Source organism: Bos taurus, chromosome 13 (assembly GCF_002263795.3).
Source record: "Bos taurus isolate L1 Dominette 01449 registration number 42190680 breed Hereford chromosome 13, ARS-UCD2.0, whole genome shotgun sequence".
NCBI classification, from domain to species: Eukaryota; Metazoa; Chordata; class Mammalia; order Artiodactyla; family Bovidae; genus Bos; species Bos taurus.
Window position 1 is genome coordinate 65,859,109 of NC_037340.1, and position 24,800 is coordinate 65,883,908.

A 24,800-nucleotide genomic window follows, 5' to 3' on the forward strand; every position below is an offset into this window, starting at 1 on the left:
TGCTGATTACACAGCAGTGTGCAGCTTATTAAAATTACTTGAGGACTTTCCAGGTGGTCCCGAGGTTAAGACTCTGCACTCTCAATGCAGAGGGCCCCGGGTTCTGAGGTCCGTAGCCTAGACTTTGTGCTCTGCAACGAGAGAAGCCACCGCAAGACGCCTGCGCACGGCAAGGAAGAGTAGCCCCTGCCTGCTGCAACAAGAGAAAGCCGGCAGCAACGAAGATCCAGCGCAGCCAAAAATAAATTAAAAAAAAAAAAAACTTCCTCAGATGAGTTTATAAACTTCCTGTCATCAGGTCCTGAGAATGGCCCAAACTTCCTTGTTTCTCATCCAGCCCTTGTTGCCAGGAAGCTTGCAACCAAAGGAAACACTCAGAATCCATATCAACACCGGCTAAGATTCTCCACAGGTCACTCTGTTCTTGAGTCACCTCAGCCACTCTCCTCCTACCCCTCGCCCCTTCTTGTGTGGGCCCAGGCCCACCTCAGAGGCGTAGGAATCATTGTCCTCAGCTCGGTAAGGCCTGAAGCTCCGGCTAGGGTCGGACTTGGAGTCCAAGTCGCTGGTGTGGAAGGCCTCTCGTATCCTGGGCTCCCATTCTGGCAGGTCCCTGAGGTCAGGAGGCTGCACCTAGAGGCACAAGCAGAGGAAACTAAAGGTGACCCCGAGAGGGGCATGTGGGGGGCCAGAAACAGCGCCCACTCCAGGCCCCCGGCTCTGTGGGAGCCTCTGACCGGGCACCTGAGGGCAGGGACCTAAGTGGACTCACCTCCGGTGGTTGGCGCACTGCAACTTCTCCATGAATTTTTTTTGTTTTTGTTTTTTTTAAATGAATTAACTTTATTTGACTGTGTCAGGTCTTAGGGGCTTCCCAGGTGCTGCTAGTGGGAAAGAGCCCACCTGCCAATGCAGGAGATAAAAGAGACTCAGGTGGGAAAGATCCCTTGGAGGAAGGCATGGCAACCCACTCCAGTATGCTTGCCTGGAGAATCCCATGGACAGAGGAGCCTGTATCTATCAATGGTGAACGACTAAAGGAACTGTGGTATATTCACTCCATGAGGTCATATCTGGTCCGGAGAACACTTGGAACTACTTCTACCTGAGACAGCAAACGTAATGGTGAGTGAAAGAAGTCAGGCGCAGGTGAGTGTGTTCTGTGTGATCCAATTTATGCAAAGTTCAAAGACAGAACTGAATTGAGAGAAGGGTTACCTTGGGAGTGGGGACAGTGGCTAACAGGGGACCTGAGGAGGGGCTGCTGGGGTTCTTGTCATCTTGATGATGACATGGGTGTGCTCACCTTGGGAAGATTCATTAAGCTGCACATTTGTGTTTTGTGTGCGTCTCTGTACGATATGGTTCAGTAAAAGGTTTATATATATGTGTGTGTGTGTGTGTGTGTGTATACACACAAATATATAAAAAGTAATAGGGGAGTTCCCAGGTGGTCCAGTGGTTAAGGGGCTTCCCAGTGGTGCTAGTGGTGAAGAACCAGCCTGCCAATGCAGGAGACTTAAGAGAGGCCAGTTCGATCCCTGGGCTGGGAAGATGCCCTGGAGGAGGCCGTGGCAACCTACTCCAGTATTCTTGCCTGGAGAATCCCAGGGACAGAGGAGCCTGGTGGGCCACAGACCATGGGGTCGCAGAGGGTCGGGCATGACTGAAGCGACTTAGCACTGCACAGCCAGTGGTTAAGACTTCACACGCATCCATTGCAGGGGGCGTGGGTTCGATCTCTGATTGGAGAAGTTTTGCCTGCTGCACAGTGCGGCCAGGTGAAAAAAAAAAGCAATAGGGCCCTTGCCTGGGACGTCTTACCTGGAAGTCTGAGCCAAGGTCTTTGGCCAGAAGAATCTCCTTGGAGGGCCCCTGGGAGCTCAAGGCAGGCAGTGTGGAGAAGGGCTCCGGAGGCTCCTTGACTGGGCCCCCGAGGACCGAGTCCGCCTTCCTCGTGAAGGCGTTGAGCTCCTGCTGGAGCAGGCTCAGTCGCACCAGGAGAGCATGCATCAGCTTGGTGTCCCTGGGGCCCTCGCTATTGTTGTCTGGGGCCTCGTGCAGCCGGAAGTCGGCGCACTCGTTGTCCAGATAGGGGCGTAGGCCGGCAGAGAAGCCGTTGGCGTCGGCCACCAGGACGTCGATGGCCTTGCTGACCAGAACGGCCTGCTCCCTCAGCCCCGGCAGGGCCTCGGCCTCCCGGGCCCGGCAGAGCCGAGCGGCCGCGGGCCCCGGGGCCTCAGCCAGGGAAGCTGGCACGCACTGGGCGGAGTCGCCAGCCTCAGCGTCCGTCTCCAGCATGGGCCGCGTGCTCTGGCAGGAAGCCAGGTCACAGCGCTGGAGGTTGGAGAGGAGCACGCGGTTCTCATACTGCAGCTTCTTGACCTTGCCGCTGAGTTCGCCGATCTGCAGCTTGGCGGCCGCCAGCTCCTCCTGCGAGGGCTCGCTGAGCACCGAGCAGCTATCCTCCGACAGCGTCACGTCCAGCTCGTGCTCCGAGCGGTACTTGGCCAGCTCGCTCAGCAGCAGCTTGTTCTGGTCCTCCAGCTCCGCGGAGGAGCGCCGCAGCAGCTCGGCTTCCTCCTCCACGAACTGCAGGTGTCGACGCAGCTCCACCAGGCTCTCCCCGCACTCGCCACCGCCCAGCGCGGAGAAGGCCAGGCGAGCCTCGGGGCCCCCGCAGCCACCGCCGCCGCCGTGATCCTTCATGTCGTCCATCTCGGCCCGCAGGCCGCGGTTCTCCACCTCCAGCTCCACGATGCGGCGGCTCAGCAGGTTGGCTTCCTCCTCCACCAGCTTCAGATGCACCTTGAGCTCCGTCTCCCGTGAGTGGGGGGCGTCCGCCAGCTCTTCCGCCGACAGGGCACCGTCTAGGTCCCCGTAGAGCGAGCGGTACTTGAGCAGCTCCTCCTTCATGCCGTCGTTCTCCTTGGCCAGCTTGGTGAGCTTCTTGCACATGAGCGCCGACTCTTCCTTTGCAAAATGCAGCTGGCACTTCAGGTCCGCGCTGTCCTCCTGGGGCCGGAGGGGGAACAGGGAATAGGCAGGAGCCAGGAAAGTTAGTGTTGGGAGGCTCAGCCACACCGTTTCGGGAGCTCTAACTACTAGGTGCTGGGAAGAGAGTCTCGACGCTTAAGGCGCTGGGGGTCCAGAGAGGAGGCAGAGAGGCGGACGCAGCACACAAATGGGGCACACATATAGCCTGAGGAGTCCAGGAGGGCTTCCTGGAGTAAGTGACATTCTGTCAGTGTGACTGTTGCTGCTAGTACTACTACCATTGCTACTGCAGTTTTCTCATCTGTAAAATGGGGCAATAACGCCGCCCCCAACAGACCATGAAGAAAATTAAAGGAGACAATATATAAAAAGTGCCTGACACCCTGATCATCCAGAACCACTTGAGACTAACTGTATTCTGTATTCTGTAGCCTGACCTGTGCTACAGACAGCACTATACAGAGCAGAGCATGTGAGAACCACGGGTTCAGGGCGTAGTTTGGAGAAGTAAAGCTGGCATCAAAGCTAAGAAAATGAACAAGGGGAGGGCGGAGTAGAAACAGGGGAGGGGTGGACACCTCTGGGGACTCCTCAGGCCACTTGTTAAGCCAGGAGCCTTCAGACTAAAACCTGCCACTTGGGGTTATGCTGCCTGCGGCTGTGGAGGCTGACCAGAAGTACCTGCACCGAAGACTTCTTGTCCGTCTTCCCCAGGGAGCGCGTTCCTCTTTTCTTCAAGGAGTGCTGGAGGAGGATTAAAAAGAAATTGAACTGAAAGCTCACAAGGGTGATGCACATCCAAGAGCAGTCGTGGTAGCCAGGGTTCTGCTGAGAAATGCTGCCCTCCCTGGCCAGCCCAGCCCAGCCATGGCCAGCCTTGAGCAGCACCAACTGCTGAGTTAGAGGAGTCTTAAGACCACCGAGAGACTGCAAATGGAGAGCCAGGTCAGTACTTAAGACGATTCTGAACCCACCTGCCCAGGGTTCCTCCCCTCTCTCCCACCCCAGAATTGTGATCTAATCGGCTTGAGCCCAAGACCTGGAAAATCTGGGTTTCCATTCTTGTTTGTCTTTCATTCATTCACCAAAGACTCCCTGAGCACCCATCATGTGCCAGGCAGAGTAAGGCATGGAGAATACAGCAGGGACCATGACAGACGGGTACCAGGGGGATATTGGAGTGTTATGCCCAGATCCTCCCCTTAGTACTAGAACATTCCTCTAGTCCCCCTTCCAGCGATGGTCACTGGCTGAGGGCAACTACCTCAACCAAGGTCTTGTGCCCTCCCTGTGGGGGCGAGGGGGGCAATGGGGGGAAGCCACATTCAATGACTAGTCCATGCCCTCTTCCCACACCAGCTCTGGAGCTCCCCATTGGATCAGCTGAGGCCATGAGTATGAATGCTCCGCAACTCAGCTTCTCCTGCTGCCTCCATCTCTGATGGCGTTATTCCAGGAGGACGCTTCCATAAGCCTCTGCATGCAAATCTCCATCTCAGGGGGAATCCTGAGCTCAAGGAACTGGCATTGTAGTGAGAACTTTAATTCAGAGTGGATATTAGTAAACAGTAATATTTCTCTTATATTAAGTGAAATAAATCAGACAGGGAAAGACAAATACTGTATGATATCACTTTTACATGGAACTCCAGGTGGCTTCCCTGGTGGCTCAGATGGTAAAGAAGCTGCCTGCAATGTGGGAGACCAGGGTGTCATCCCTGGGTCGGGAAGATCCCCTGGAGAAGGGAATGGTAACCTGCTCCAGTATTCTTGCCTGGAGAATTCCATGGGCAGAGGAGCCTGGCTACAGTCCATGGGATCGCAAAGAGTTGGACACAAGTGAGTGACTAACACACATTAATAAACAAAATGAATATGGTAAAACAAATCATAATTATATAAGAGGCTTAGAAATGATGAGGAACTGATCTTTTTTTTACAATGTAAATGGTAGGTTTTCATGCAGATAGGCTCTGATAATCATCATGATTCAAAAACACAGAAGCAGGGATTTTCCTGGTGGTCCAGTGGTTAAGATTCCATGCTCCCAGTGCAGGGGCGAGGGTTCTATCCCTGGTTGGGGGAACTAGGATCTCACAGGCTGCACAATGAGGCCAAAAAAAACAAAAACAAACACAAAAATACAGAAGCAATAGGGGAAGAAATTGATACATTTGATTAGATAAGCAAATTCTATCTGGGGCAAAGAAATGCTCTAAGAAAAGTAAAAATATAAATGACTAACTGGGAAAAAATATTTGCAGTGTATGACACTGACAAATGGTTAATATCCTAAATACATGAAGAGAGTCACAAGATCAAGTCCAACAAACCTACAGAGAAATGGGCTAGAGAGATGAAAACCAGTTCACAGGCAAAGAGTGGTAAATAGCTCCAACCATAGGAAGATGGTTCCCTATTCATGGAAGAGAAATGCAAATTAAAACTACACGGAGATACAATTTCTCACCTATCAGATTGGCAAAAATCCAAACATCTGACAACACGTTCTATTGATGAGGCGATGGAAAAACAGGAACACTCAATATCAGTGGCAAGAATGCAAAATAGCACAAGTTCTATAGAGGGGAATTTGAGGAATTGTTACAACCATCTTTTCTGAAGCTTCTCAGCATTTAAAAAAGTCACTCCGAGGCAGGAGTCCACTGACCACGTCTTCCCTTGAGAGGAGTGAGTATTTCACTTAGTGGAGTATAAAACCACTTTGGGGTTGCATTTGACTTTTCAAGTCGGGCAGGTAATCTTTGAGCATGCTTCCAAGTAGTTTGAATACATGTGCTTCCTGTCCACCACCTCTCACACCCCACCCCTGTAGGTGAGAACCAAGCCTCCTCTTTACTGAAGCCAAGAGAGAGGTCCCACAGCAAAACCAGAGCTGACGTGGGACCAGTTCTGGACAGAACTCTTGCTCTAGCTCCAAAAACTGGAAGGAGAAAATGTATCTTCTTCAACAGAGGCCAGGGCGGACCCAGCACAGTGGCTCTCAACCTGAGGGCAAATCAGAATTACCTAGAGGAAATTTTAAAAAGTGATACCCAAGATCCCAGCCCCAGAGATTCTCACATCATTGGTCTGAGTAGGTCCCAGGCATCAGTATTTTTAAATAGCTTCCCAGGTGATTCTAATGTGCAGCTAAGGTTGGAACTACAGAGCTAGGGAGGAAGATGAACCCGAGACAGGCTCTTAAGTTTATCTTAAAGCCCAATCAAATTCTAAAGAGACCTTTTGAAATGTAAATGAGGCAGGAAGGCAGAGGCTGATATTTCAGACGCTGGGTGCCAAGAGCAGGAAGGCAGTATTTGAGAAGGGCTGATGGGGGAATCTTTCAAAAGCTAGGAGGTAAGAGTAGGGAAGGTGGGTGAGGGTCACAAAACAAGTCTTTCCACAAAGAGCTCCTCCCACAAAAGAGGTCTGGGAAGGGGATGCTCAGAGAGAGACCCCCTCCCGCAGTGGTGAGGTGCGGGGTCTGGAGTCAAGACGGTCAGGGTTGCAGATCTGGGCCTGCCTATCGCAAGTGTATTGGGCTTCGCTGGTAGCTCAGATGGGAAAGAATCTGCCCGCAATGCGGGAGACCCGGGTTTGGTCCCTGCGTCAGGAAGATCTCCTGGAGCAGGAAATGGCCACCCACTCCAGTGTTCTTGCCTGGAAAATCCCATGGACAGAGGAGCCTGGTGGGCTATAGTCCATGGGGTTGCAAAGAGTCAGACAGAACTGAGCACAGAACACTTTCACATCACAAGCTGATGGGTGGGTCCGGGAACTCAGGTGGGACGCCTGGGTGAACCACTTCCTCTCCCAGAAACTCCACTCCATCATCTACAAAACTGAGCTACAGATTAAATGACTACTGCAGACCTCCTGGAGGAGGCAAGTGGGTGACAGGAAGGGGAGCCAGGGGTTCCCAGAGGCACTGAGAGGTCCCAGCCATCACATATAAAGGACTGAGATGATACAAAACCTGAAGTCATTAAAAAGGGCAGTGGGAGAGTGAAATTCACTGACATGATAAACTCTGAGACAGAAGGAAGGAAACTGTAAAACAAAACCTGCAACCCAAACGTCCACCAACTGATGAATGGATAATAAAACATGGTATATCCACCCAGGGGAATATTCGTCAGCCATGGGAAAGAATGACGTCCTGATCGATGTTACAACATGCTTGGAAACACTGTGCTGAGTAAAGGAAGCCTGTCACAGGAGGACACATCACATATGATTCCATTTACATGAAAAGTCCAGGAGAGGCAAATCCACAAAGGCCAAAAGTAGATTAGTGGTTGCCAGGGAGGAAGAGGGAGTGGGGAGTGACTCGATGGCTTGAGGTTTCTTTCTAGGGCGATGAAGATGTTCTGGAATTAGAGAGCCGTGATGGCTGTGCAACTCTGAGTACTCTAAAAACCACTGAACTCTACCCTTTAAAAAAGACAACCTTTATGGTAAATGAATTATATCTCAAGAAAGCTGTTATTTAAGACAAGCTAGAGGGGGGCTTCCCTGATGGCTCAGTGGATAAGAATCCACCTCCCTATGCAGGAGACACAGGTTTGATGCCTGATCTGGGAAGATCCCACAGGCCGTGAGGCAACAAAGTGGCTGCACCAGAACTATTGAGGCTGGGCTCTACAGCCGGGGAGCTGCAACTACGGAGCCCATGCACTGCAGCTGCTGAAGCCCGCACACACTAGAGCCTGTGCACTGCAACAAGAGAAGCCACTGTAACGAGAAGCCCACGCACCATAGCTAGAGAGGAGCCCAAGTACCAACAAAGACCCAGCACAGCCAAAAATAAATACATAAATAAAATGATTTTTTAAAAAAACTAGAACGTGTTACATCTTTATAAAAATAAGACACGTGTGTGCATGCATGCATGTGGGTATACGTGTGTGCGTGTGCATGGTGGGGGATATGATTTAAAGAATATACACCCAGTTGAAAACAAGGAGAGTACAGAGAACTTGCACTTCTCACCTTTCTAACCCCACGTTTTTGAGAGGAGTGAAGACATAGTCCACCAGTGTTTTCTCCTTAAAGTTTTTTAAAAATTACATAATTTTTAAAAAGTAAATTAATACATAAAGCTATATTCTCACTGTAAATCTATACTATGCTGACAAAGCAGGAGTCCCCCTGTTTATACCCTCACCCAATCTCCTGAGGGTGACCACAGCCAAAGGTTGGCTGGAGCTCCTTCTAGACCTCTGGCTCTGTGTTTAAAATACTGAAATAGATGGTGTTCTTTTAGACTTTTTTCCTTCCTATGTTTACTTGGCTCTGTGATCTTTGATTTTTATAATAAGCACCTTAAGCAGAAGAAAACCCCTAAACATCCAGCATTTAAAAAGACAGCCTGTGTTCATGCTACATTATCATGTATGTTACAAAAACTGTGCTTATAACATAATCCCATCTTTATTTTGAAAAATACATACAGAAACAACTATACATTGTAAAGCATAAAGGCCTGAAAAGGCACAAACTAAAACCATGGGTTAGGCTGAAGCAGGCATCGAATTGAGGGAAGTGGTTAGGGGAGGCTTTCTTCTTTTATGTATGGTTTTTATCATTTCTTATATTTTGGAGAGCACACTCACATTCATTTAACTTCAAAAAAATCCAAAAGGGAATACAGTTCAGTTCAGTTCAGCTGTTCAGCCGTGTCCGATTCTTTGCGACCCCATGGACCGTAGCACGCCAGGCCTCGCATCACCAACTCCCGGAGTTTACTCAAACTCATATCCATTGAGTCGGTAATTCCATCCAACCATCTCATCCTCTTTCGTCCCCTTCTCTTCCCGCCTTCGATCTTTCCTGGCATCAGGGAATACAGTGAACCCATTAACCGGCTGTCTCACCCCAGGCAACCAAGGCAACCAGAGTCTGCTGTGTCCAGCCTTAGAGGTATGCTAGGCATGCATTTATGTGTTTTTGTAATGAAATTTTTGTTTCACTGACCTTGTATTACTTTTCTAGTCAAAACAAATGCATATGTACATTTCAATATGTGTGCACACACATAGAAAAACATACTGGAAATACAACAGATTGGAAAGAACTCCGACCCAAATAGTAATCTGGTAATTACGCAGAGGACTTCCCTCTGAATAGTGGGCTACAGGTGAGACTTTTTCTCCTTATGGCTTCCTTGTATTCTGTAGTCTTTCTCTACTAAGCATATGTTAACTGTCAGGTGGAAGGAGAAAGTTATAGTAAAGGGTTTTATTTTGTTGTGTTTTTTTTTTAACGTACTTTCCCCGAGGAAAGTCATGAATGCCTTTTCAATAGGCAGGGGGGGTGCTCTGAGTGCCCACCAAAAAAGGAGGACAGGACTTCTCTGGTGGTCCAGTGGCTAAGATTCCACGTTCCCAATGGAGGGGGCCCGGGTTCAATCCCTGGTCAGGGAACTAGATCCCACATGCCACAGGTAAAGATCCCACATGCTGCAACTTAGACCCAGTGCAGCCAAATAAATAAAAATTAATTTTTTAAAAAAAGAAAGAAAGTACAGGCAGTGGGCAGAGAAGAGGGGCTGAAGCAGGAAACCTTTCAGGACCAGAGTGGCTCCAGTCTTTTCTGGATGGAACGGACCCTGACCCAACCCCATCTCAGCCACGTGGGCTCCCATAGTGCTCTGCGGCTCTGGAGGGAAAACAAGGCAGGCTCACAGAGCACACAGACCTTCCTCCCCTCTGCACGGCAGCAGCTGGTCAGGCAGGGTTCCCTCCAGGGAGCCAGGACGTCAGAGCCCCTTTGTGGAGCCCCCAGGGGCAGATGTTCTGTTCCTGAGCCTTGCAGGGTGGGATGGGACGGGGCGGAGCAGGACAACGCCTGAGCACCCACAGGAATGCCAGTCACATGTACCGGACCCCGAGGGCACACTCCTTGGCCGCCAAGCAGCAGGGGGCTTCCCCACCCACGAGCAACGCACAAGGCCGCCTCTGGGCAGCCAGGGTGGCGCCTCTAAGCATCGTTGGTCTAACAGCTCCTAGTAGCAGCAGGAACTCTGTCCCCACTTGCCCTTCTCTCCCTTCTTGGGGAGACCAGGATGGTGCCCGCGCCCCCCCCAGCCTGCACTGGAGAGGCTGCAGAACACAACTGCAGCGGCCCCCTGCCTGCTAATACCTTCCATCCTGCCAGGAAACAAAGACCAACCTTCAAGGAATAAAATGAGCCTTCTGCCAAAACAGTTGGGTAGATTTTCACCCAGTTTAGAGGGGATGTTTGGAAAGGTCTCCTGAAAACACAGACTGTGCTGTGTGGATGAAATTTCCTCCGGAGTGGTGGTGGTGGTGGTGGAGGGGGATCTGGGTTGGGGGTGCATCTCAAAGACTGAGGCATTCTTGGCTGAAGAAGCTAGAGAGTGGGTGTGGTTCCTGGCTGGGGGAGACCACTGGGGAGGAGGGAACAGAGAATGGTTTGACAAGGGCCCCAGATCAAATCACTGGGACAGACGCCGCCAACTGCAAGCGCAGTCTTGCAACTTAACTGCTCCTTCTGTGGGCAACTGGCAGCCTGATATGGAGAGCTTCTTGCTAGAGGCAGCAGAAGCATATTTACTTATGACTTATTTTTTAAATTTTATGTTTTGGCTACGCCTCGTGGCCTGTGGGATCGTAGTTCCCTGACCAGGGATCAAACCCGCACCCCCCTGCATTGGAAGTGCAGAGTGCTAACCACTGGATCACCAGGCATGTCCCAGAAGCATAGTTATTAGATTAAGGTAAATACTTCTTCGGGACCACAGCCATCATAGAGGTTGTCAGGGTGCTGACACAATACTGATAACCAGCATTGATCAAGTCCTTACCTGCTTTGTCTTGATCAATTCTCACAAACACCTCTGAGAAGCAGGGATTCATAGTCCCATTTTATAAACGAACAAACTGAGCACTAGAAAGGTTACACGATTTGCCCAATGCTACAGTTACTTGCCAATAAGTGGCAAAGCCAGGATTCAAACCCAGGCCCATGTGACTTCCAAGTTCAAGTTCGTCCTGCAGCACAGAGGCCATAGCAGGGCTGCACGACATGATGAATCCAGCAGACGGAAAGGGGAGCCCAGGTGAACTGATGCTACAGTCAGTGCCCTTCTTAACCCATAAGAGTGGGAATCAGGCCAAGAAGCCCAGGCCAGAGAAGGAGGTCCTCACTGGAATAAGCAGCCCCTTCAGAGGTCCTGAAACACAGCAGGGTTCCTTCTGGGAAGGCCCCTGGATGGGGCAAGGAGCGCAGGGGCATTGCCATGAGAGTCAGTGTGCCTTTGGAAGACGCAAAGAGTCCTTTCTCCTATCCCGTCTACATGCAGCAGGTCCACTCCAGGTATACACCCGAGAACTGAAAACATGTCCACCCAAAAACCTGTACACAAGGGCTCACAGCAGCATTAGTTCATAACAGCCCCCAAAGTGGAAACAACCCCATGCCCATCAACTGATGAATGGATAAACAAACTGTGGTCTCTCCATACAAAGGATTATTATATGGCCAGGAAAAGGAATGAAGTACTGACACCCTGTCTCAACATAGACCTTGAAAACATGATGCTAAGTGAAAAAAGTCGGTCACAAAAGATCACATTGCATGATTCTATTTGGATGAAATGTTCACAATAGGCAAAACCATAGAGACAGAGAGTCTCTATGTCACTCATACACTCATACATGAGAGGTTGCCACGGGCCGGAGGGGGGAGTGACTGTTGACAACAGAATGTTCTGGAATTAGATAATGGTGATGGTTGCACATCATTATGAATATATTAAAACCCATGGAATTGTACACTTTAAAATGGTGAATTTTCCCCTGGTGGTCCAGCAGTTAGGACGCCACACTTTTACTGCCAAGAGCCTGGGTTCAATCTCTGGTCACAGAGCTAAGATCCCACAAGCCAAAATAAACACATAAAATGGTGACTTTTATGGTATGTGGACTATATTGCAATTAAACAATTGTCAAGAGGAGTACCATCTATAGAACGTGGACAAAATGGGAATTCCCTGGATGTCCTGGGCTTAAGACTCAGAGTCTTCACTGCCAAGGGGCCCAGGTTCAGTCCTGGGTTGGGGAACCAAGATCTCACAAGCCTCGCAGCATGGCTAGAAAGAAAACAAAATAAAATGGGGACAAAAATCACTATGTTCCTTGGGAGGCTGTTGGCTACACCATGTGAAGACACATAAACTGCTTAGTGCAGCGCCTGGTACAGAAGCGCTCAGACACAGCAGCTTTATTATAATAAATCCCATCAACATTGATATTGGCCTTCTGCCTAAAATACAAAGAAGGGGAGTGATCCTGGATTGGGGTTGGGGGGCTGCTATTACGGTTTTTGAGCTGCAATCCAGCTGGCGACAGTGCCACTGCAGACATGGCTGGGGCAGGCCACCCTCCCTTCTCTCCCGCGAAGTGCCGTCTCCATAGCAACCACATCAGTTCAGGCCAGGGGCTCCTGTTCCCAGCTGGGTGACAGCATCGCCACAGCAACCTGTCAGGATGGCAAAGGCAGATCTCGATGATGGGACTAGAGCAGCTCTGGCAGAATTGCTAAGGGACCCCTGTCTCCATAGAAACCATATCAGGAAAGAGAAGGAGGGGGGAGAGGGCAACCAGCCAATAAACACAGGGCCACGCCTCCCTGCCCAGATCCTAAGACTCCAAGGGACATCAGGGAAGGCTAAACCAACTCTGCTGATATCACCTTCAAGAGGAAGTGAGGGACTTCCCTGGAGGTCCAGTGGCTAAGGATCCACCTTGCAATGCAAGGGACATGGGTTTGATTCCTGGTGGGGGAACAAAGATCCCAAATGTTGTGGGGCAACTAAGCTCGTCCACAACTAAAGAGTCCATGCGTCACGACGAAAGAGCCGCATGATGCGACTAAGACCTGCTGTAGCCACATAAGTAAGTAGGAAGTGAACCAGTGTTTCCTGAGCATCTACTGTGTGCCAGGCCCCACAAAGGACTCTTTACACGCTTGACTTCATTTAAAATTTCACTAATAATCACCATGCCCCCCCTAAAAAAAAACCCTAACTACAGCAGTCATAAACGACCACCACTTCTAACACCAGAGTTCAGCGGGTTTTTCCCCCGGATTTCCCTCCAGGCTATGCATTTTTGCATAGACACATATGCTTCAAAACCAGTTTGTTCTGTATAGGTCTCCAAAATGATTAGCGAGATTGCACAACATGCATGGTTCTATCATTTCCTTTTTGTGCTTAACAATGTACCTTAGAAATCTTTCCACATCACTGCATATGTATCTACCTTTAAAAAAAAAAAGGGAAAGTATACCTAATATAAAATTTACCATTTTAACCATGTTTTCCTTTTATGGTTGTAAAATATACATAACATAAAATCTGCCATTTTAACCACTTGCAAGTGTACAATTCAGTGGTATAATCACCACTCACCTCCAGAACTTTATCATCACCCCAAACTGAAATGCTGTATGTAGTAAACAATATCTCCCCACACCCTCCCCCATCCAGGTTCTGATAACCTCCAGCCTACTTCTGTTTCTATGAATCTGACTACTCTCTGTATCTCATCCGAGTGGAATCATACAATACTTGTCCTGTCGTGTTTGGCTTACTTCATCGAGCACAATGTCCTCGAGATTCACCCACATTGTAGCCTGTGTTGGAATCACATTCCTTCTTGGGATTACACATACAATGTAAGTACATACTACGTATTTCTTTGTTCATTGATGGACATGTAGGTTGCTTGTACCTTCTGGCTACTGTGAATAACGCTGCTATGAATGCTGTTGTTTAGTCCCTCGGTCGTGTCTGACTCTTTGGGACCCCAGGGACTGCAGCCCACCAGGCTCCTCTGTTCATGGGATTCTCCCGGCAAGAATACTGAGTGGGTTGCCATTTCCTTCTCTAGAGGATCTTCCTGACCCAGGGATCGAACCTGGGTCTCCTGCTTGGCAGGGGGGGTTCTTTACCACTGAGCCACAAGGGAGGTCTGCTATGAATATGGGGGTACCAATATCTGCCCATGTCCCTCTTTTCAATTCTTTGGGGTATATACCCAGAAAGAGAATTGGCCTATTTGGTGACTCTGTGTTTAATTTTTTCAGGAATTGCCATATTACCTTATTCTTTCTAACTTCTTCATAGTGTTCTATGGCTATGAATCTTATGACTGATCACGAACCTCGTAAGCTAGGTACTGTTATTATCCTGACGTCACAGAGGAAGAAACTGAGACTTAGAAAGGGGAGGTAGCTTCAGGGTCTCAGCCACATCTCAGCCAAGGAAAGGCTGGGTGACCTCAGGCAAGCTCTCCCTCTCTGGGCCTCCTTTTCCTCTCTCTCTTTTTTTAATTTATTTATTTTAATTGGAGGCTAATTACTTTACAATATTGTAGTGGTTTTTCCCATACACTGACATGAATCAGCCATGGGTGCACATGTGTTCCCATCCTGAACCCACCTCCCACCTCCCTCCCTCCCTGTCGCATTCCTCTGGGTCATCCCAGTGCACCAGCCCTGAGCACCCTCTCTCATGCATCGAACCTTTCCCCCTCTTTTACAGTAGGAACAGCCTGACCTCCAAGGCACTTTCTGAAACTGTCTCTCCTTTTCACTATGAAGGGTGGCAGCAATGAGATGTGTGGAGACGGTGCCCTCTGGCACCAGGCCAGGCCAGGTCACAGGCGACAGGAGGCTGCCTGAGGGAAGGGGGCACCACCCCGCCCTGGGAAGCCCTGAGCAGCACATACCTCCCTCTCCACTCTGAGAAGCCTTTGGCACATCACACCAACACACCCAGCGGGAAGGGCAGCTGAAGGACTGCTCTGGCCTCGGGGCCGTGGTGTGTCCTGGAACGCTGGAATGCCTGTCCCCGGGAAGATGAGGCCTGTGCCCCAGCACAACATTTGATCCTAGGATGCCTCGGGAGCAGTCAGACAGCTGAGGCCCAGCTGGGGCCAGAAGGCACCCGGGCTGTCTGGGACACAGAGTGCTGGCTTCTGGAAGATTCCAGCCCTTAGGCATCGCCTCTGCTGGTGGTTTCTAATCAGTGCACCCCAGTGGGCCCTACTGGACCTGGAGGACATTCCTCCCTCCCTCGGGGCCATTTTCCCATCCATAAAATGGGTACAATCACAAGTTCACTGGGTCTATTATGGAAATTATAGAAAGTGTCTGGCATGGTGCTTAACATGTTGTACACCTAACACACGGCAGGAGGAAGAACAGGCTGCCAGGTGGGAGGGGCGCTCCTGAGCAAAGACAGATGGCCTGGTGCCTGGAGTCACATTTAAGAAGCAGCTGTGTCCTAAAAATGTGCTGAGACACCAGTCAGAGGCCAGCCCCAGCAGTGACTTTACACTGAGTGGGAGCGCCTGGCTGTCCCTAAAGCACATCCATAAAATATATCCCGCTTAGTCCTTCTGATGACTTGGAAGTATTACTATCCCATTTTACAGATGAGGAGACTGAGGCGCAGAGGGCTGGGCTCTAGGCTGGGCATTGCTGCATGTCTTCTCAGGTAATCTCGCACCCAGTTGTGCTCCTTTGATGGCTGGCTGTCTCCTTCATTGGCCTCTGGGCTCCTGGAGGTCAGGAGCCACGTGTCTCTCAAGCACCACTGTGTCCCTGGTGTCCAGCACACAGTTCTCACAGGAGGTGCTCAGGGAGCACGTGCTGGACCAATGAATGAATAGACAGCTCTGCCAGGATGGCATAACAGTGCAGAGCAGAGGTTCAGAGACGCTGGCTGGGGTGGGGCTGGCACATGCCTGCCCAGCCCAGGCCTGGCCCTTCCAGGTAGGACAGGACCCTCACCTCTCTCGGCCGCTCCAGCTCCGTCTGCAGCACCTGCTTGGCCAGCTCAGTCTCGATAAGCCGCTGCCGAAGCTCCTCATTCTCCTCTTCCAGCCTCGCCCGTTTTTTCTCCACCGCCTCCAGCTCCTTGTGCAGCCGCACTGAGATGTCTTTAGAGACCTGAGCAAAGGCGAGTGACAAGCAGGGCGTGAGCAGGCTGAGGGCCATCCTACCTTGGCCACAGAGCAACCCCAGGGCAGGCAGTTACTCTTATCACCCCCACTTAAAGAGGAAGAAACTGAGGCACAGAAAGGTCAAGTAACTCAACAAGGGTCACACAGCCAGGAAGTGGGAGAACCAAAACCCAAACCCAGAAACCGTATGCTTCCTGTGTTCACATCATGGTCCAGCCCCTAGAAAGTGAGAGGCCCTGTCTATCCTTAGCAGTGCCTTTACATTTATCTGGATCTTTTAATGCTTCCAAAAGCCTCTCCCATCCACCTTCTCGCCCAGTTCTCTCAAGAGCCTATGGCAGGACCAGAAACTCATTTTTATTTATGTATATATGTATGTTCTTACTTATTTTTGGCTGTCCTAGGTCTTTAGTGCATGCGCACTCTCTCTAGTTGAGGAAATCAGGGGCTACTCTCTAGTTGCGGTCATGGGCTTCTCTTTGCAGTGGCTTCTCTTGCAGAGCACGGGCTCCAGGTACACGGGCTTCAGTAGATGTTCCTCTCGGGCTCCTGCGACAGGTGGAATCCTCCCTGACCAGGGATTGAACCGGCAGGTGGAGTCCCAACCACTGGACAGTCAGGGAAGTCCCAGAAGCTCACTTTAAAGAGAGGGGAGGGACTTCCCTGGTGGTCCAGTGGCTAAGACTCCACGCTCCCAATGTAGGGGGTCCGGATTCAACCCCTGCTGCTGCTGCTAAGTCGCTTCAGTCATGTCCGACTCTGTGCGACCCCATGGACGGCAGCCCACCAGGCTTCCCCGTCCCTGGGATTCTCCAGGCAAGAACATTGGAGTGGGTTGCCATTTCCTTCTCCAATGCATGAAAGTGAAAAGTGAAAATAAAGTCGCTCAGTCGTGTCCGACTCTAGCAACCCCACGGACTGCAGCCCACCAGGCTCCTCCGTCCGTGGGATTTTCCAGGCAAGAGTACTGGAGTGGAGTGCCATTGCCTTCTCCAAGTCAGGGAACTGGATTCCACACACTGAACTAAGAGTTCCCATGCCACAATGAAAGAGATCCCGCATGCTGCAACTAAGACCCAGCACAGCCAAATAAATTAAAAAAAATAATAATACATAGAGGGGAAACCCAGAGCAAGATAGGCTCCCCTAAAGCCCTTTGAAGCCCATTTTTTCTCTGCCAGTGACCAGCATATATTCCTGAGCAAATCATTTCCCTATTCTGCCTCTGTCTCCTTCACTACAAAATGCTGCTGCTAAGTCGCTTCAGTTGTGTCTGACTCTGCGCGACCCCATGGACTGCAGCTTACTAGGCTCCTCTGTCCATGGGAGTTTCCAGGCAAGAGTACTGGAGTGGGTTGCCATTGCCTTCTCCTCACTACAAAATGGGTGCAATAATAATAGCACAATCTCACGGGCCGACAGGAGGCCTGAATCAGCTGTTGCACCAAAGGCTTGGCCCAGGGCCTGCACAGTGCGTGCTGGGTGAGTGGTGGCGGCTGCTGGGAGAGGCTGAGTCCAGAGAGGGCATGGCTTGCTGGGGGTCACAGTGTGACAAAGACCCTGAGGCCTGTTTCCAATTGTCTGGGACACAGTACATGCCCCAAATGACAGAGGCTGGGCAGCCGTCCAGGTCATCCCTCCGGGAGGAGCTGACAGACCCACAAACCCCAGGTCACCGGCTCCAAGACTCTGCTGCAAAAATGCTCCATTTCTTCAAGGACACCCCCTGTCCTATCCCCTGATGGAGGGGGTGAAAGGGTAGGAAAAGGGGTCCCTGGCGATGAGGAAGGCCCTTCTTCTTTTTTTTTTTTTTGGCTGTTCCAGGTCTCAGCTGCAGCATGCAGGATTTAGTTCCCTGACCAGGGATCGAACCCGGGGCCCCCGCACTAGGAGCATGGAGTCTTAGCCACTGGCCCACCAGGGAAGTCCCAGGAAGGCCCTTCTGAGATGGTAAATCATAACCTCCATCCCTAAGAGGACTGAGCACCAGCATTTGTTGAATGCCTGCTATGTGCCAGATTCACCCATCTTCACCCCAATTCTGCCCCCATTTTGCTGGCAAGGAAATAAGAGGCTCAGAGTGCAAATGACCTGCTCAGAGTCAAACAGAGATAGTGTGGGCCGAGCTGGGGGGACCTCAGGGGCTTTGGCTGAAGGACCGTGTGGCCAGGACTCCACAAGGGGTATGAGGACTTTTGCCAGCAAGAAGGATAAGTGAGGCAGACAGCCCAGCGCCTCGGGCCTGCCAGTCTCGGAAATGGCCGTGGCACCTCCTCCCCGCCGGAAGGGAAGAGGGCCCTCCCTGGCTCTGCCTTGTGCCTGGGCCCAGGCCCAGCTCAGCACAGACCCCTTGGCAGTGTGCAAGGCAGGCCAGAAAAAACAACAGCCAGAGAGGAAATTCAGCACTCCCTCTCTCTCCTCCCTCTGTTGCCCACTGCCTCTCTCCACCCTTGAAGATCTCCAAGGGCAGCCAGAAGCCGGCTCACCAGGCTCCTTCCACAGTCTCTCTAGGCCCCCAAAACCTTCCCCCTCCACAAAGTGGGGTGAGTGATTCCTCACTAGCAGAACAAAGACGTTGCAGGTGGCAAAACTGGCTTCAAGCCTAATTTCAGCCCTCACTGGGTGTGTGACCCAGGACAGGAGTTTTTTTAACCATCTAAAGTCTCGGTTTGCTCATCGGTAAAAGGGGGTGACAGTGCTTTGTCACAAAGGCTGTCGTGGGGAATAACCAACACAGGGCTTGGGCTGATGCCTGAAACACAGTAGGTACTCAAAAGTATAATGATTTGGGGGACCTTTTGGTGGTACAGTGGTTCAGATTCCGAGCTTCCAATGCAGCAGGCACAGATTCGATCCCTGGTCAGGGATCCCACATGCCACGTGGTGTGGCCAAAAAAGAATAATGATTTTGTAATGCATTGTTAAGATTACCGCTTCACCTCTGCGCACTAATTTTATCTGACTTGGTCCAACATCTCATAGCCTCACTCTTGAGTTTAGTGTCAGTATTTCTGCTAGAGGTATTCAGCCCCAGGCTTGTGGCTCTGGTCCCAAGTTTTAGGCTGTGAGGTCACCCAGTGAGCCCCTGTCCTGATGAATACTTCATTCATTCATTCACTCACTCATCCATCTGCTTAGCCCCCAGCAGGCAGGACTGGTGGAGTACAGAGGTCCAGAATCCAGGCCATGTCTGGACTCCTTCATATCTCTCTATCCCGGTAGCAGTGCAGAGTCTGGCATATACTAAGTGCCTAATAAATGCCTGTTGGATGAACAAACAGATCCGAGACTCCAACAAGCAAAATGGGTGGTAGGCAATGAAGGAGTGAATGACTGACACATGGAGCTGCACCTGGCCAAACTTGGCTGGGGATGTGCCCCCCCAACCACCCACACCCCCAAATGTCCAGAGGGGGCTGTGTCCCTGACTGGGGTTGAGGGACCAGCTGCTGGGGGGGACCCGGGGCTCCTCTCCCAACTACACTCCCACCTGGGCAAGCTCCTCTCCACCTGGGGTTCACTCCATTCCCACCTAGGCCTCAACCTGGTGACCAGGTGACCCACTCCCCACCAAGAAGGCATGATCAGTGTGGATTCCTGGATCTTCTGGGGTCCATGAGTGACTCTGTGGATTTCATCCCTTCCATGAGTCCCCAGCTGCCTTCTGTCCCCTCCCCAGGAACCCCTTTCTCCATCTGCTCTCTATCCCCAGGGGTGCCTCGTAAAGAAGGCCGAGCGTCAGGTAGCTTACAGAACCCCAGTGTGGACAAATCTCAGATCCCCACAGAGCCCGGTGCCCCGATGAAGGCCCTCAGCAACAAAGAGCACATGTCTAGAGCGCAGGAGCCTTGCTGTCTGGGCCTGTCCCTTCCCCTCTCTGAGTCTCAGTGGTCCTTGGCCCCCTGGCTCCCACAGGTAAGCAGGCAGAATCAGGTCACTCCCTGAGCACGCACCACGTGCCTTTCAACCCTCAGGAAGTACTTTATCATCCCCATTCTGGGGCTCAGAAAGAAAAGGTCACTTGTCCAAGGTCACACACTAGGAAGCTACAGAACCAGATTTGAAATCAGGTGGGTCAGCTCTGGAGTCTTGCTCTCAGTCTGAGCCTGCTGTTGGCCTGAAACTTGAAAACACATTGTGTTAATATTGGTAATAAAAGTATTAATAATAAGCACAGGGACTTTCCTGGTGGTCCAGTGGTTGAAAATCTGCCTTCCAGTGCAAGGGATGCAGGTTCTCTCCCTGGTCAGGGAATTAAGATCCCACCCATTAAGGTACAACTATGGCTCAGATGATAAAGCGTCTGCCTGCAATGTGGGAAAACCGGGTTCAATTCCTGGGTCGGGAAGATCCCCTGGAGAAGGAAATGGCAATCCACTCCAGCACTCTTGCCTGGAAAATCCCATGGACGGAGGAGCCTGATAGGCTACAGCCCATGGGGTCACAAAGAGTCGGACCCGACTGAGTGACTTCACTTTCGCTTTCACTTTCACTTTCATAGAGCCTATGCACGGCAAGAAAGATCCCATGTGCTGTAACTAAGACCCAGCATAGCCAAAAACTAAATATATATATATATATTTTTAAAAAAGCACAACGTGTGCTCACAGCATCAGGGGCTCAAAGGGCCCCACCTGCCTGTCTCATGTGATCCCCTCACGACCCTCCCAACTATCCCCAAGTTGGGGCGACTGAGATACTACAGGAGGCAAAGCAGCTGCAGCTTCCGGAAACCAGGGCAAATCCCCAAAGCACAAACAAATGCTCTCAGCCATGAGGTCACTGTTTACAGTGCTGGGGCCCGGCTCCTGCCAAATGCAACTGGCAGCCTCCAGGCCACAGCCAGCTCGCTCATCAGTCCCTTGGCTCCTAAGCCTAAGGCTTTAAGGCATCTCTGTCACACTGAATCCTCAGGGCAGGAGCTGAGAGCCCTCACTGAGGAACACCCCATGTCCAGGCAGCATCTGGATTCAGTGTGGCTACATGCTCCCAAGAACCCAGGGAGGGTGGGAATGTCATCCCCATTGTACAGATGAGAAAACTGAGGCACAAAAAGAGAAAGTAACCTGCTCGAGTCACCCAGGAAGTAAACCCAAAGCCAAAACTTTTTCTCCAGCAACGGCTTCTAAGAAATGTTTTACTGGTGTGTCCTGGGGCCCCCTACAAGGGTCTCCTCAGGTGGGAATTTTCATCCCTGATTCCTGGAACCTGATACCCTCCCACAGGATCCCAGCCCCTGAGGCTGGGGCCTGGGAATCTGCATGGTAAACAAACCTCCAGGCTATACTTATCCATCTAGGGAGGCTGAGATTCCACCCACTTCCTCACCCTGGCCCAGCCACTCATCCTACTTTTAAGTTTTTCTCCTGAACAATAACAGTAACACCCCAACCAACATTTACTTATTTGCTGGGGGAGCATCCCGAGCGGGCCCCTGTGCTCAGCATGCTCTTTACTTACACTATTTCATCTTATCCTCACAAAAGTCTCTCCAGGTAGAGACTTGCTGCACCCCCATTTTCCACATGGGGAAACTGAGGCTCAGGCTGCAAAGCAGCTCTCCCAAAGCCACAGGGCAAGCGAGTGGCAGAGCAGGTTTCTGTCCCCACCTCTGCCCTCCTCATGATGGACAACATTCCAGCTGAGATTCTGTGGGTCCTGCCAACTGTGAGAACCAGCAAAGAGTGAGAGAGCCTGGGGGAGCAGGGGGAGAGGGAGGACCAAGGCCTGAGGTTTCTTTCACAGCACCCACACCAATAATCCACCTGCTTGCTACAACCACTGGAGCTGCTAAAGCCCTGAAAATTCAGCTGCTCTAACCCCACCATTTAAGAGAAGAGGAAACTGAGACCCCAAGAAGTGGCCCCATGCCAGTCTGCTCTTGCTGGCTGAGAAATCAGAGGGTCCCTTCCAGACAGCAAGCAGTCCTTTCCACACTTAGGTCCATCAAGCCCTCCCAGGCGATACCAGGGAAGTCAGCATTCTGAGAACCTCCGAGAAACGCCCCAGAATGTCCCCAGCACATGGGACTGAGGGAGGCAGCCAGAGCTGTCCAGTCCAGGCCGGCATGGATGAGCTCAGCGCCCCAGCTGCAGGCTCAGGGAGAGGAGGGAGGGAAGGGGCAAGCCGACTGCTGATTGGCTGGTTCAAATCCCAACAGAAGGGGCCTGCTCCCCCCGCCCAGACTCCAGGGGCCTCCCCGCTCACACTCTGCACACACACCAGCTGCTCCCGGCTCCTCCCATGGAGGCACCAGCCACCCAGCCAGTCTGCTCTCAGCTCCAGCCTTCCTCCACGCCTTCCTCGTCTAAGGCTGACTTTTCTGGGTCTCTGCCTGAAAGCCCCAACTACCTGGACCCAAACCCAGATTCCTCTAAGCCTCTAGGGCTCTCCTTCACCCGCCACCCTCTTAATCCGGTGCTGGGAATTTGAATATTTCTGTAACCATTTATCCCAGATGCTGTCTTCTCACATAGTGAGGAGCACTTCGTTTCTTGATTTTTTAAAAAGTATTTGTATTTAGTTGTTTGACAGCTCTCGGTCTCAGTTGCGGCACGTGGGATCTTCGATCTTTGTTGCAGTCTGCCAGATGTTCAGTTGTGGCATGTGGGATTGAACCCAGGCCCCCAGCTTTGGGAGTGCAGAGTCTTAGCCACTGGGCCATCAGGGAGGTCCCTGTGCACTTTGGACTTGGAGATATAACCTTTCTGAGCTCTGTTTCGTCATCAGCAGACCTGATGCAGCTGGCACATGCAAGACAACGGGAGACGCAAAGTCCAGGGTGGGGTTGGTGTTCACTCTTCACCCGCTTACAGGTGCCCTCTTCCTCCAACACTCCTTCTTGTGCCTCAAGCCTTGGCTCAGAGGTCCCCCTGCAGGAAGACCCCATAGGCCCCCAGGCTGTGCGAGATGCCCTCACCCCCAGCTCCTACATCCCTGGATGACGCTGGGCTGAGTGCTGAGAGCTGGGTGTTGGGCTAGGTCCCCCAGATTTCTCAGTCCCCAGACCTAGGCTCACACAGACAGGTAAGGCAGACTCCTCCCCCCGCCAGACTGCAGGCCATCCTTCAGCTCCCTGAAGCCGAGGACAGTGAGGTCAGGCAGCCAGCATGGGAGGCTGATGAGTCTGCGCTCTGCCAGCTACACAGCGGGTCCCGTGACCTTGGAGAGGTATTTCCTTTCCCTGAGCCTCACTTTCCTCACGCAGAAAAATGGGAATAATAATAGTAGCTAACATTTTTCAGTGTTTACAGTGACCTCTTACCTACCTGATCTCATCTCATCTCATAAAGCCCTGTGAGGCATGGGCTGCTGTTATACCCATTTTACAGATGAGGAAACTGAAACACAGGTGACTTGCTCAAAACCATAAAATTAGGGCATATTGGGGCCAAGATATAAACCAGCCTTATCCAACTCCAGACCTTCACTACTCTCCTTCAGCACAAGAAAGAAAACTTCCACGGAACTGCGCAGAGACAACACGGAGCCCAGCATCAGGTGTGTGGCTGCGACTCACACGGCAGCTGTTGCTGGGAGGATTCATATTGATGGCCTATCAGTTCATCAGGGATCCCCATTTACAGACGAGGATGCTGACATGCAAAGAGATGATGGGACTTGCCCAAGGGACACACAAGGAGTGAACTGACCAGGGCCCACTCAGGCTCAGGACCCTCCCCACCACCCCACCCAGCAGGGGCGCCTCTGAGGACTGGGGAGGGGGCCCAGGCTCACCTTGACGTCCTGCTCCAGGCCACGGATGAGCTCGCCATCCACCTGGCCGGTCTGGGCAGCACGGAGGCTGCGGCGCTCGGCTTTGCGCAACCGGTACTGCAGGATGCGACAGGTCTTGCTGGCCTGGTCCAGCTGCTGCCGCAGCTCCTGCAGCTGATACACATCCTCTTCCATATAGACGTCCCGCATCTCCAGCATCTCTGCCCGCAGCTCCTCGATCTCATCCTGCAGAGGGGAGGAGAGGTCAGGTCGCTGGGCCCTGTGGCAGTGGCCAGAGTGCTTGAGCACAAGCCATACCCAACACCGTCCTAGGCACCCCTCGGGGGAGGGGGGTCTGAGAGTGGTAGGCTGCACAATGCAACCCCTCAAGTGCCCACATCCTAATTCCCAGAATCTGAATATGTCACCTTACATGGCAAAGAGACTGTACAGATATAATTAAAATAAGGATCTTGAGATTGGGAGATTATCGTGGATTTTCTGGGTGGACCCAATGTAATCATAAACATCCATATAAGAGGGAGGTAAGGGACTTCCCTGGTAGTCCAGTGGCTAAGACTCCACGCTCGCAATGCAGGGGGGCCAGGTCTGATCTCTGGTCAAGGAGTTAGATCCCACATGCCTCAACTAAGAGTTCGCGTCCCACAACCAAAAAAAAAGATCCTGCATGCTGCAATGACGACTGAAGAGCCCACGTGCCTCAACTAAGATCGGGAGCAGCCAAATAACTACATAAAAAGTAAAAGAAAGAAAAAGAGGGAGGCAAAGCGATCAGAGCAGGAGTAGGTGATGTGGCAGAGGCTGGGGTGATGTACGCTGAAGGTGGAGAAAGGGCCGAGGGCCAGCGGAGGCAGGCAGCCTCTAGAAGCAGGAAAAGGGAATGGACTCTCGCCAGAGCCTTTACAGGGACGGAGTCCTGCCAACACCTTGGTTTTTAGACTTCTGATCTTCAGAATTGTAAAATGATAATCCGAGATTGCTGCAAACCACTAAAGTTCTGGTAATTTCTTATAGCAGCAACAGGAAACTAATACAGTGGGGAAGCAGAAAAGGGCTCATTCAACA

At 51.4% G+C, this 24,800-nt stretch overlaps 1 protein-coding gene and 1 long non-coding RNA gene across 2 annotated transcripts in view; one reads left to right on the forward strand and one right to left on the reverse strand.

Moving 5' to 3' along the window:
* SOGA1 (suppressor of glucose, autophagy associated 1) overlaps positions 1-24,800 on the reverse strand; it is a 75,861-nt gene that overhangs the window by 29,029 nt on the left and 22,032 nt on the right. Inside the window, exons 2-6 of the mRNA XM_005215017.3 lie at positions 23,736-23,960; positions 15,826-15,984; positions 3,679-3,741; positions 1,825-3,015; positions 487-633 (exon numbers count right to left, since the gene is read on the reverse strand). Of these exons, the coding sequence (XP_005215074.2) occupies positions 487-633; positions 1,825-3,015; positions 3,679-3,741; positions 15,826-15,984; positions 23,736-23,960 (1,785 nt within the window). The remainder of the gene's footprint in view (positions 1-486; positions 634-1,824; positions 3,016-3,678; positions 3,742-15,825; positions 15,985-23,735; positions 23,961-24,800) is intronic.
* On the forward strand, positions 3,012-23,745 carry LOC132346957 (uncharacterized). The gene is made up of 3 exons (XR_009496985.1): positions 3,012-3,942; positions 4,357-13,704; positions 23,442-23,745. It is a non-coding gene; the product is annotated as an uncharacterized lncRNA (long non-coding RNA).